We start from the raw sequence: 13,900 nt of genomic DNA, 5'->3' as shown, positions 1-13,900 counted from the left end.
CGTCAGTTAGGTTTCCATCAGGTGGTAGGTTGTTTATCAATGACAGAGATAATTCTCATGATCCCACACTACTTCACTACACCACCAAACTATGTCTTTTGTTTTCATTGATTTTACTGAGAGACAGAAATGATGTAATGTGCCTTTAAAGCCAAAACAGTGCATTACTTCCACAGAGAGGATAAATCAAGTCAAGACGTGAGCTGATTCTTTTCCCTTTTCTAACCATTGTGGAACCTTTTTAGTAAATTTGGTTTGGAAAACATTTTAACAACAATGAAACCTATTTCACAGAGGACAGCAGGAAAAGCATATATAGTAAAACAAATGATGGATGAATTCCATTTAGCTGCGTCAGTTTCAAGCGCCTGGTGTTGTGCACGTTGGCTCGCTGGGACACTTGAATAGAAGCGAGCCATCACCGATGACATTAGTCACAAATGTGCTTTTCCTTCCAGTCAAAATGTCTGCAGTGAAGAAGGCATAACTGTATTTTGCATCCTCTTTTATTCGCACGCTATCTAAAAAAAAAAAAAAAAAATTCCCGCACAACATGAGGAGAGGGAGCATCCACTGAATGAGTCTTGTATGTGATTGATTATTTACTCTGTCCCTCCCTCTGTGGTCTGCCCTCTCCACTCTCATCATCATGTATCACCCCCCCCTCTCTCTCTCTCCGCTCCTCGGCCCCAGCCTTTCATTCTCCCTCCTTTGCCTTTCCACTCTCAATCAGCACCCTTTGGCCCCCATCTCCTCCATCGGCCCTGTTCATTATGTACATTCTACATGTGGCGCCCATTTCATCTCATTACACCTTGGAGAGCGCTAGTGGGCTCCTCTCCCTCTAGTCAGTGATGAATATATCAGTAAGCTGTACATGCACACATATACCAGCCGGCTACTCTCGACATCATCTGGATGCAGCATTCAGTGCTCTTGGTTTTAAATTAGTCACTTTCACCTTTCTGTAAAATTAATTTGAGAAAAATTTAGGGCAGAACCCCTTTTTAGGAAGCATTAGGATAAAATAAAAAGTGTTTATTTTTATACAAAAATCCGGCTTGATGCTGCTTTCAATGTCCCAGCCATTATCTAAGCTAATGCAGAAGGCTTCAACATTCTTCGCTGCCTCCTCTTGCAAACTGTGTCCTGTGTAATACAAATCATAATGTTTCAGACAGTAAAGTACTCAGGCATTTTAATTATGAAGACCCATAAATAATGTTTTTAGAGACATGTTTGTTCTGTTTAAAAAATTTAGAGCACAGTCTGTACTACAAGGCCAATTTAGAGACCAAGCACAGGTGCCTTTCACAGGTTTGCCAAACGTGAAAAATACATCCCTCTTCCATCCATTTTCTATACCGCTTATCCGTCAGGGTCGCGGGGGAGCTGGAGCCTACCCCAGCTGACTACAGGCGAGAGGCGGGGTTCACCCTGGACTGGTCGCCAGTCAATCGCAGGGCCAACACACAAAGACAGACAACCACACACTCTCACACTCACACCTAGGGGCAATTTAGAGTAGCCAATTAGCCTAATGTGCATGTTTTTGGTATTGTGGGAGGAAGCCGGAGTACCCGGAGAAAACCCACGCAGGCACAGGGAGAACATGCGAACTCCACATAGAAGGGCCCAGACCGGGATTCGAACCTATGAGGCGACAGTGCTAACCACTGCACCACCGTGCCGCCCCATCCCGCTTCCTTACTGTTAAAAGTGGTACAACGGTGAGCTTTAGCTGCAGATTTTTATCAACTAGTCTGAAGTGAAAGCAACAACGGGAGGTCGTACCGAGTGATTTCCTCCTTCAGAGCAGCAGGCTCGGGAGGGTAGAATTTGACTCTCAGACACATGGTGAATGGAGGCTGAGCTGGAAGAGACAAACACAAAACAACAATCAGCAGGACATCAACAGGTCATTAGGGCAGCAGGCAGTCCTGTGCTGCTCATTTACTTAAGGTTTGGCTCTTTATTCCCTTATTTATCATGAATTACAGCTAATTATCATGAGCTATTATTTATGCTATACTATTTGCACTGTTTAATGTGCCGTCACGTTATCACATACATACTAAGACATTCATCGACAGACCTCGTGTTGAGGATGAAAGATTTAATCATCCAGCCTCCAAGATTATAAACATGAACTGAAACTACTTACACTTCATTTGCTTTCCGATTGATTTTGTGAACTCCAACCAGTGCTGCATTAGAAAGCAAACAGATGAATGCAAATCATTAAAATTTCACAAAACATCCTCCCAGTTATCCACATATCATATCATTCAGCCAACACTTTTATTATCTGTAAATGTTCAGCTGTTACTACTGACAGTTTTCTGGGGAAATGTCTTCATGCCATATATGGTGTCACTACAGCACAGCTGGAGCAATATACAATATGCCAAAGCTGCATCGAATATGGTGACTTTGGAGGGTTTTTCTTATTGGTAATAGGACCGCAGAGGTCTCTGATTGGAGCATGAAAGCTGAGGTGACGACAGCTTATGACTTAACAGTGAGCTCTTGCTGGCAGCGACAGTCATGCAGGCTCTGTGTGTCTGCAGCCAGGTTCAGATTCGTCGTTCTCTGTGGGAGCATTATTCCTTCTCCATTTTTCTCCCAGGTTGCCTTCTCGTCCAAACCAACCCACCCACAGCAACAACCACCAAAATAGTCCTGAGTGACAGCATAGGAAATGCAGCATCAGCAGGACTCGGCTCTTGTCTGCAGGACTACAACATGATCTGTGAACATGTGAATACTTAATGAATCAAGCAGTGCTCACTACACGCCTCACAGCAGAAGAGTCTGATGGAACAACCGTCAGTCTGAAAGGCGGCGTGAATAAGAGGTAGAGAAGAACATAACTTTTCACTCTGGTCTCGCTCGCATTCTTCCAACTAAATCAAATCCGATCCATTTTTAAAGTATAGCCACACGTGACACAAATCAACACACTCATCCGTTTGAGAAGTCATCCTGAGTTCACGTTCAACCCCTTCTGTGTTGAAAACATCGGATGCAATGGATGTAACATGCATGCAGATTTCAAACAAATCTATCAACAAGCTGACTATTAAAGGAATAGTTCAACAGTTTTGCTTTTTTTTTTTTTCCTTTTTTAGGCAAGCGTTAGATGAGCATTTCTGTGTGTTAAATACAAAGTTGAAGGAAAGAAGCTTTTCACTTAATTTAGCATAAAGATGGGAGAATTGGCTGGTCTGACTCTCAAACGTTCGAAAGTATGGCTGTCTGAAGTTCTCTCATTAACATGCTGTATCTCCTTTAATCCATTCCTGCTTAATCCAGACACAAACAGGAATGTGAAAGCCACTATTTGTGGTTTTATAGGGAGTTCCATGCTTTAACTCTTTCTTTCAGTCTTTCTTTCTGTTTAACAGCTAACTGCCTTTGGATTCCAGCTTCATATTAAATTCAATTCAGTTTATTTGTATAGCGCCAATTCACAACAAAAGTTATCTCAAGACACCTTCCAATCAGAGCAGGTCTAGACCAAACTCTTCAATTAAACTGTAATACAGAAAGCCTAACATTCCCCTTGAGCAAGCACTTGGCGACAGTGGCGAGGAAAAACTGCCTTTTATTAAATGGCGGTGTATGACAATAGTATCAATGCTTGATTCTCCTCAAAAAAGCGAAAAATGGAATTGCCCTGTGCTATGAACCGTATAATTGGAATAAACTACAAAACATTTCAAATTATATTTTCTTGTGCTCCTAAAGCAATGATATCTGAGTTTGCTTCAGTGTTTGTGATTTATGTTGGAACATGGACCTGAATACCACTGCTTACTGTTGAATGGATATTATCTTAAAATGAAAACGCCCTATTAAGAATACCAAAAATGAGAAAATGCACGTAAAACAGCACAGAAAAACGCTTACTCGCTGCTTGTCTGGATCCACATATCTGATGCCAAAATAGTCTTTCTCCAGCAAGTTCAGGTGGTGGCAGATGAGGTCAAACAGATACTGTCCCTTTGCATCCCGCTGTAATAGAAGAGAAGAAAAGCAAAAGATTGAGCAAGCATGGCTCACGACAACAAATCACAAACATATTTGAACATGTGGTCAAGGAAAGACTCATCACAGAAGAGCCATTGTCCTGAGTTCAAACATTAGTAGTAATTCCTGCTAGCAGAATGTGCTTCAGATTTTTTTTAAACCCTGCCAGAGATTTCTCATACTCATCCAATATTAATACACAGCCAGCAGAGCCATCTGAAGTGTGTGGAATAAACCCCCGTCCACACCGAAAAGAGGAGCTCAAAGAGACGATGGATTAAATATGCTGAGATCTCACTGGGGCTTTGCTAATACTCTATATTCTGAGCCTCATGGAGACGCTTCCCTGAGAAAAATGTTTCTGTATACAGCAGAGAGAGAGAGAACCCTGAGCGTCCTCCACTATGTCCAATACATATCTGATACCCTCTTCCCTGTTCACAACTAAGTGTCTGCATAACATTGCTGAACATGTCGGCTCAAACCAGAAAATTGGAATCAGACTGTAACAGACTTTTTTGCAGAGATCCAACAGTAGCACACAATAAAAAAAAAATATTGCCAAGATCCACCCCATTCTTTCCATGGCTGATGCTGAAATAGTTGTTCATGCATTTGTCTCATCTTGGCTTTCCTATTTACCAAAATCAACCATGAGCAAATCGTAACTTGTACGAAATATTACTGCTAAGATATAAACCGAGACTGGAAAATTAGATCACATTATACGTGCACTTTTTTCATTACTTTCGCTCTCATGCTGGATCAGACTTTTCTATTTTCAACTTATAATAAATAAAACATCACACAGACTTGCACCAACCTACTTATCACCTCTAGTCACTACTCATATACCTATTTAGGCTCACCACCACAAAATGCTGGTCTTCTGACTATCTGAAAAATAAATAAAACATCAGTAAGTGGCAGAGCTTTCTCTTACCATTTCTCTTGATCTGTTTGCATCAGCCTTCAACCTCATTTAGTCTGCCTCGAGTACTGAACTACAGTTATTCAGTTTATCTGTTACATGTGCAAATGGTCACATAGATGCACTATGTGCTCACACTTTTCTATATGTGTGTTTTCCTCATCTATATCCAGACATGAATGTACAGAAGTGTCACGTGCATATTGTGAATTTTTAAAATATATCTTTATGAAACATTTCAAATATTTTGTGTATAAAATTCTGTATGTATTTTATCTCACTTTTGCTTTTTTACATGTTTATATATTTTGTCAACATTGACCATTATTGTTTTGCTTTGTGTACAGCCCTGGCATCCTTTACACTTGGGCAACACTAAACTTTGACTTGACTTAATACTGTTTGAAATGAGCCGTAGCATTTCAATAATACTCAACAGGCGGCAGGAGAAAAACATATTAATTGCTGTTTCTCTAAATAATATGTTACTTTCCCTCTGGAAGACTTTTTATACACCAATGAGGGATGCAGATATAATTTGCATGAGAACAATAAGAATGATGATTACAGCTGGTCGCATTGCTGCAGAGAGCCTGTTAGAGTAATAAATGACAAATGCTGCAGAGGTTCCTCACGCCGCACATCAGTGGCAGTCACTCTAAAAACCTGGAATCAAGTCTGAGTATGACAGACTGACAAAACGGTTAAAAAAATGATGCAGGTTTAAGATGGGAGTCACACGTCAATACCTCTCCAATACCAGCCAAAATATTTTTGCATGATCATGCAGTAAAAAACTGGATGCATGTAGATATTGCAATAAATTCCTCTAGCAGATTACCAGATGACTAATCTTGGATACACATTCTTTGATCAAAAACTGCATTTAAGCTCTCGTACAGCTCTTTGTATTACACAAAAATGGGAAATGGTTTTGTAGAAAAACATGTTTAGATTCCGCAAATTAAGGCATTAAAATGATTCCAAGCCTTGTTCATGTCCATGTCTAAATCACTCTGCAGTGTTATGGTGTCAGCCCTCATAATGACTCATGAGGAGGTCTGCTGAGGTCAAGGTCAGACAGCCACGGTTGGCCACCTTCTCACTCCTCCTTCCTCTCTCTCGCTCTGCTCGTTTACCCTCTGACGGAAAGTAAAAGTGTCAGCGGCAGCACGCTCCTCCATGTCATTACTCAGGCTGCAGATAAAAGGCCCTTCATTAGGTCGAAGGCCTGTCGATGCCGGGCTTGTCCCTTAACCACGACTCTCTGTGACCAAATGCCGATAGGAGCTCCGCTACTGGAGGTAACTGACCTTTCTGTAGCGAGACAGAGGGGCTTCATGGGTGCTCGCCGCTGTCACTTTGAGATTATTCCCTCACTGTAACATTAGTAACCAATCTGACATGCCTGTTAACTTACAGGGCCTTGCTAGAATGAAGAAACAAGGGTCTGGTATTTCAAGAAAATCTAGTCCCAGCCTAGTCAAGCAAGCATGAACTGATGAAGCCTCTTGGATGAGAGGTGAAACGTCTTCAAAGACAAATAACTAAGTCCAGTTGCATTCGATTGAATTTCCTTGAGATAACCATGACCTGGATGAATGAGAATATTCACAGGCTGATTTCAAGAAAAGCATTTTTTGTTTTTTTGGTTTTTTTGGTATACATAAATCTACCTGCCAATCCTGCAAAATCTAAATTAAATAAAAGATTGTCAGGTTCTACACACTGAAAACACAACAATACACAATAAAAGCACAAGCTGATGTTGTTGATGCGTAAAGCATCATACGATGAGCTGGGAACCACTGGAAGCTACAGCGAGCGACAAAGCCAACCAACCACAAATGTTAAAAAATGGTTCTTTGTAGAGAGGACACATTGAGTGAGAAAAGACATCTGCTCCTTTGTTGCATGGAAAGAGCTAGTTTTTAGTATTCAACAGCACAGCACACCCACCAACCACCCTCCCCTTCCTCCTGTCTTGCTCCCCGGTACCCCCTACCTCCATCTCTGCTCCACACAGAGCTCAGCTGCATTATTCCCCCGCTGCTCTCTCTAATTACAAGATTGAAGTGATTGCAGGAGAGAAAGGAAGTCCTGCAATTTATTATTAACACTAATTAAACTTTTCTTTGCCTAGACTGGCATCTCAATATAGATCTACAGGAGCAACAGCAGATTTACATCAGGTTTTATTGGTTTGGAAGCATTTTTAAAACATCCAGGTGACCAAGTGTAAACCCGTTTACAACATCCAGATCTGCTGTGTAGTTTTTGTGAAGTCATTCTGCACCTTCTAACAATAACAGAATCATTTCTTTAATAATGTTTAATTGCAGCAGGTTTTTACAGTTTTGTTTAATTACATAAAGAGGCTTTATATTAAAGGGCAGAACCGGTTCAGGCTAGTGGTTGTCCTGCAGACAGAAGCAACGGCTGATCAAATACACGGTGTGTCTTTGTTTGTTTTTATCCACGTGATTATTCGTCTCATACTGTCTTATCAAATACTGTTTAACAGTCCGGGTCACCATTAAAAGATCTAACAGAAGTAAATTAACTCTTGCATAACTAGTTTTTGGAAAAAATACTTAAATATTTGGCATTTTTATGTCAGTTAAATTGAAATAGTGAAGTATTTCAGGTATTTCAAATTCATTCCAGAAAAATGTTCTATTCGTCTAAATGCCACGGCATATTAAGGTGTGTTAAATATAAATATTGTGAGAAGTTCTCCATTCACTCACACACTGCGCGTGTTTTCAACAACCAAATACATTTGCATCTTTCCTCACACAAGACACAAGATCTCGCTGATGTGCCGCTGAGTGAAAACAACACAGTGGTTTTCTTACTTCTTGAAGAGCCCCCCTGTGAGTGTACAATGGACATTTTCCTTTCAGATTAATCATTAAAATGGTCTCCATGTCAACACAGGAGCCCAGGCCATTAATAAAAGATTGCATCACTTTATAGTGGGAAGAGTGGGAACATGATGCCATTGACTGTGAGGGACTATGTGTGTGAGCAGTGTAAAGCTAAAGCTACCTTGGGACTCTGAGTTGATTTCTTTGGTTTCATAAGCAGATTACTTTCTTTTGTCCCAGGAGGCTGAGAGATTGTGCTGGCTAATGTGTCAGAGCGATTCAGTCTCCTGAACGAGCTGCACAGAGTTTGAGTCGTGACCTTGCCACTTCAGTTGGGACTGGGAGCACCCTGAGGCCAACTCACAACCACTTACAGTTAATATGAAGGTCTCTTTGCAGTGTGTTGTAAAATCAATTCTGTTTCTTCCAAGTCATAAACTGAAATGCTTCCCATCTGGTTCAAATTAATTAATCACACAGAATAACAATAAAATCAAGTGTGTTATGCTTTCAGCAAGTACATACATCAGCAGTTTGTTACTATCGAAGAGGTGTTAACGTGGAGTGTCAGTCTATGATTTTACAACAGTTTCTGAGGTGAACCATTCATTATTCAGCCCAGGATCATGCCAGAGCATGAAATACACTCCCTGATCCATGATAGGATTCCATGTAAGCGTCATGTTCGCCTAAACGTGAAACGTACACATAAGAATGAAGGTGCAGCATGAGCTATGATATGTAAAAGGAGCACACAGTTAGTAACAGGAGCACACAACAAATATTAATATGAAGAGCAACAAAGTCCATGTACAGAGGAGGTCAGGGAGGGTGGACTGGGTCTAACTCAGGACTTCCGTGGAGAAGGACATGGTTTATTTCTATTGTGAAACCAATAGTCACCTGAACTGTTTCTCAACAAGCTTTATTTTGAAAGTCCAACCAGATGTTGCATATTTACTACAGTCTGACAGCAGTATCGCACCAAAGCATGTTACCCCCTATCAGAGGATAGAGTGTCAGTTTTGCTTTGTCCAGGTGTGAAAAAGATGGTGGACCGACATTACACACTTTGGCGTGATACCAAATTGGATTATTACTACAATAGGTATTTTGATCATTATTATGTAATACTATAACCAACAGATGAACAGATCAGATCCTGATGAAGGATCCTGAAATTCAAAGCATACTGCTCGCTTAAAGAACCAGAAGATACTGCTGTGACTAAATGATAAGAAAGAAGAGCAGCATGTATTGAGCAGTATATTTAAAAATCAGTGCCACGTGTTTCAAACGCTGCTGTAAAATCATACAGCTGTAAGCAAAAGACTGAACTGAACTGCATTTAAGAGGTTAATTCTCAAACAAACAACATTACTGCAAAAACGCTGCTCAAGATAACTCCAGTGGCTAATGGGGTGAAAACAAGAAAGCCTTCAGTAAGAAATAAACTGAAAATGTTCTTAACATAACTCTCAAAACTTCCCCTCCCATTGAGCCACAGCCAGCCAGCACTTATCACAGTCATTAGCTAAGGATGACAGGAGCAGATGAGGATAAAAATGATTTCTGAGAGGAAATCACAACATCAGCCTCACAAGGATACACTGGTCAGTAGCAGAGACAGAAATTACAAGCTTAAGCTGATGTCACATGATACTATTTACTGCACCCAGATAGAGATCTAAAAGAAACCGTGAGGCCAAACTATCCATGAAATGAAATTTTAAAAAATGGCTCATCTCCCTGAGGCGTGGAACCAATTGATCAGCATATGGTCGGATGTTTGCCGTCACTGTAATGGCTCAGTGGCAGCTCTTAAATGAGGTTATTATCTTATATGCAAAGACAGGCATTTGAAGAAAACAGGAAACATGTAATAAACTATGACAGAGTATCTCATGAGTGAGTGAAACGCTTCACTCAGACTAAATAGTCTATCACGAAATACAGATGCTAAAGGGACAAGATGTCACTGACATCACAAAGTCAGAGTGACACCTCGAGGAACAACACAGCAAAAAGAGCAAAGGCATATTAAAAGATTTGACAAACACTGAGCCTAAATGTCACAAGTAAGTAGACACAGAATACACATAGACTCATAGAGGAAATGGATTGGTTTAATGGCGCACACACACATATTAGGTGATGCAGCTGTAGTAAGCGTTTGTACGAGACGATGCTGTGTAACACAGAAAGAGTTTGCAGTACAACCTTTCCAGGCAAAAACTGGGCCATCAAAACACGAAGGGAATGTGTGAAGATTTGCCCCAGAAATGCAAGGAATCAAGAGAATAAGTACAGCAAAAGTGAGCTGTGGATAAAGTGATATGGATAATTGCTTTTTTTGAAGCTTCTCAGTGGTAGAAAGTTTGAAGGGTGAAATGTGAGTTGGAATTAATGATTAAAAGAGAAATTCATGAGAAAGAATGTTCTATTCAGCTAAATGCCAAGGCGTCTCTTCAACGCCGCTCAAAAATAATTCATAATTGATATATTTAGTTGTAACCCCACTTGACACAGTAGACAGGGTCTTCAATAACTCAGCGGCAATTCTTAACAATAACAGTGATCTGCTTCTAATTGTGTCAAAGAAATCGATTCAAAGATTTGCAATACAAAGCCAACTGTTATCTTCTAGTCAAATTCTTCATGGTACATCATATGGGAGTGAGGATTGTACAACAATCTTATGTGAATCTGGTGGAAGGTTTTGTTCTGAGAGGGGGGTTGCATAAATAATTGTACCACATTTTATAGAAATCCAACCAATATTTATTGAGCCCAAAAGGCCAAAGTGAGGGATCGTTGGCTAGACAATGCCATACATTGACAACCACTGTTAATACCCTAAAGTAAACACCATTCAAAACAACATTCACTGCCACTCATAAACAGCCACAGCAAAACAATCTGTGCACACGACTACCGCAATTCAAACAGGATGTACCCGTGGCCCTTGAAAAGTGGCTGTAGATGTGTATTTGATGGAGAGTTGTTTGCAACGTGTGTCTAAATGATCCTCCGTCTTCCTGCAGGCTTGAGGAAATAATGATACATTTCTCAGTGACAATTTCTGTGTCATTACTCCTTCAGCCCACCAGTGATGGATTTCGTTGCCTGCCTGGCTCTAATGGCTTTTCTGTCACATCTTTCAATTGCACGTACAGCTAAACACCACGGGTACGACTACTCAGAAACGACTACCACCCCCCCCATTTACAACAATTAGGGGTTTTCTTACTAAAAAAACTGTGACAAATGCCCCAAACAACAGAATGAGCACCACAATTGGTGTAATGTTCGGGATTAGCATATAAACAATGCTTCATTTCTTGGCATTTGCACAGCTCTGGTGCGCCAGTTTGGTCTCCCCCAGTGTGGTGAAAAGCTGTCGGGCAATGACTCAGCATCGCTAATTTAGACGTATCAGCCCCTCAGACCCGACACTGATTCTCACGCACTGTTAAACTCTACATGAAATGAGAACAGGGCAGTCTTACAGTTTACAGTGATATCCTAACTACATGTAGGGTTAGCCCACAGGTATGAAGCACTGTACCAGACATTTAAGTTGCTGGAAAAGACTCATTCACACACTAACTAATGTCTATTGTTTATCAATAGCCATAAGCCCTATACTATTGGATTTTTTGGCAGGGACAGCTGTTAATGCCTCTCTGCCGCCCCCCCCCCTCAGCTGGAGCTTCACCACTAGCTCCTCCTCTTCAGCCGGCCACCTCTAAAATATTCGTGCACACCCACTGAGCCTAATTGTTCCACTTTACAACAACACCTCCTGTTCAGAATGATTGTTATAAGTGACATTGTGCTAATATTGCGAAACACTTCTGTCAGGGCGCACGCTAACTGAGTTCATCTCCCAATCCCCTCCTGACTGTACACTGATGAACTGTTTATCACACCAGTTTATCACACCTAGCGCTTGCAAAACTGTCCTTCCTTGCTGCGACTTAAAGGATGTGTTGACACAAACAAAACAGCTGGTTAAAGCATTGTGGGTCCCCCTCAGTAAACCGCTGCCATCGGATCTTTCATGAAAAGCAAGACTGCACAAGATGGAGGGCAGAAAGACAAAGGAGATCTGGGAAGAAGATAATTAACTCAGGCACAGTTATCTTTTGACTGTCAAACTGTAATTTCCCTTCTGAATTCTTGGTCCTTTTCTATTATTATTGAAGTAGGATATTTCCCAGCAGAAGTCTCTTCTATTTTAGTCAAGTGGGCTGATTGAAAGTGAAGTCACGGGAGAAAACATCAGTTGGGAATGGCCCTTTTGTCATCCTAGCCGTATATCTGACAACATTCAAAAACATTACAACATTATAAAAACAGCTTCAGGGTAAAAATATTGCCTCCTGAATATTAAATCAGGACAGAAAATGATTCAAAGCAGTTTGCACACTTTTCTAAAAAGTACAGAACAATAACTTTATGCTATGTTTGGATACCTGCTAAGAAAAGTTTTGCACTTCACAATCAATCGGGCTGCAGTAAAGATAAAGCCACAGGGCTCCAGCTATGGAGACGTTGTTCCCTGATATTCGCTCCTCTTCTGTCATATTAAGTTAGTCGGATATGAGGCTACCTTGTCTAAAACAGTCAACTCGTCTGAGAGCCTAGCACCAGTGTTGACCAGAGAGGTGATGACAGGCACATCACCTAGTCCGAGGTGTGTAATAAATAGATTCAGAAGAGCAATGGAGCTAAGAGGGGATCTGCTAATCTCTTGTTTTATGAGAATGCAACCAACTGAACCGTAGGCTCTGCAGGTCACGTACACAATAACAACAGTCTCTGTGGTTCGAGCATGGTGGCAGCCTCTTTCTCTTTTAAACAAATCTGTGGACAACATTTGACAGAAATAAGACTTTTGTATGTAAAATGCACATTTGTCAGTAGCACACAGTGATAAGATGGTTGCTGTACAGTCAAAGGCAGCATTTCAATGTAAGGAAAAACAGGCAGAGGAAGCAGAATTCTTTGGAGTGAATTCAAGCTTGGGCACCACGGTGGTGCAGTGGTTAGCACTGTCGCCTCATAGCAAGAGGGTCCCAGGTTTGAATCCCGGTCTGGGCCCTTCTATATGGAGTTTGCATGTTCTCCCTTTACCTACGTGGGTTTTCTCCGGGTACTCCGGCTTCCTCCCACAATACCAAAAACATGCACATTAGGCTAATTGGCTACTCTAAATTGCCCCTAGGTGTGAGTGTGAGAGTGTGTGGTTGTCTGTCTTTGTGTGTTGGCCCTGCGATTGACTGGCGACCAGTCCAGGGTGAACCCCACCACTCGCCCATAGTCAGCTGGGATAGGCTCCAGCTCCCCCGCGACCCTGATGGATAAGCGGTATAGAAAATGGATATGGAAATGGCGAGTAGGCATAAGCTTGATTTTTATAGCTCCAGACTTTGCAGCGTGGACCCACTGAGAGAGCCATTGTCAGTCAACCAAAAATAACTTGTCAGAAATTAAAGATGAAACCTGTTTTTAAAAGAAATTTTAGTACCCAATGTCAATTTACTGTTATGTTTATTGCTGATGTGTTTCCTATAGTCTGGCTACATCTTTAAGATATGATAAGATAAGATGAACTTTATTGATCCCTCAGCAGGGAAATTCAGAATAGAGAACAGATTTAGATTTGGTGCTAGATGGTATATGCTATATCTTCATTCATATCTCAATATTTATGGACATCATGAGTTTCTGGAAGTTTGCAGAATATCATCTAAGAGGATTTTAATTAGGGTTGGGCAAAAGGACAATGCCAACACCCATTGTTCCTGGCTGACAGTCATTGACCACTGAGCCCTCATAACGCTGTGATTTAAAAAGCCCACTGGCCCTCAGAGCTGCCTCAAGCCAGCAGCCGATGGTGTTTGTTACATGTGGGAGAGAAGATAATAAAAAGCTGTTGATATTTGTTGTTGTTTATTATTTTCTAACAAACCTGCCAGTTTTTCTTGTCTACAGGCAGCTGTTAGTGTTTTTCTTTCAAGTGATTTCTTTGCCTAGCTCAGTTAAACTAGCCAGCCAGCTT

The 13,900-nt window shown here is 41.1% G+C and overlaps 1 protein-coding gene across 7 annotated transcripts in view; it reads right to left on the bottom strand.

The window, feature by feature from the left end:
• Positions 1 to 13,900, bottom strand: part of LOC124061565 (FERM domain-containing protein 5) — a 55,867-nt gene that overhangs the window by 10,944 nt on the left and 31,023 nt on the right. For 5 of the 7 annotated variants that reach the window (XM_046393496.1, XM_046393499.1, XM_046393497.1 and 2 more), the window contains 3 exons: positions 3,913 to 4,017; positions 2,165 to 2,207; positions 1,795 to 1,873 (listed from right to left, as the gene is read on the bottom strand). In XM_046393496.1, coding sequence (XP_046249452.1) covers positions 1,795 to 1,873; positions 2,165 to 2,207; positions 3,913 to 4,017 — 227 coding nt within the window. The remainder of the gene's footprint in view (positions 1 to 1,794; positions 1,874 to 2,164; positions 2,208 to 3,912; positions 4,018 to 13,900) is intronic. The other 2 variants (XM_046393503.1, XM_046393502.1) reach the window with 1 other exon arrangement.

This window comes from Scatophagus argus, chromosome 7, assembly GCF_020382885.2.
Source record: "Scatophagus argus isolate fScaArg1 chromosome 7, fScaArg1.pri, whole genome shotgun sequence".
Classification (NCBI taxonomy): Eukaryota; Metazoa; Chordata; class Actinopteri; family Scatophagidae; genus Scatophagus; species Scatophagus argus.
The sequence above is the reverse complement of the archived record's forward strand: the minus strand, read 5'-3'. Positions and strand labels throughout refer to the sequence as shown.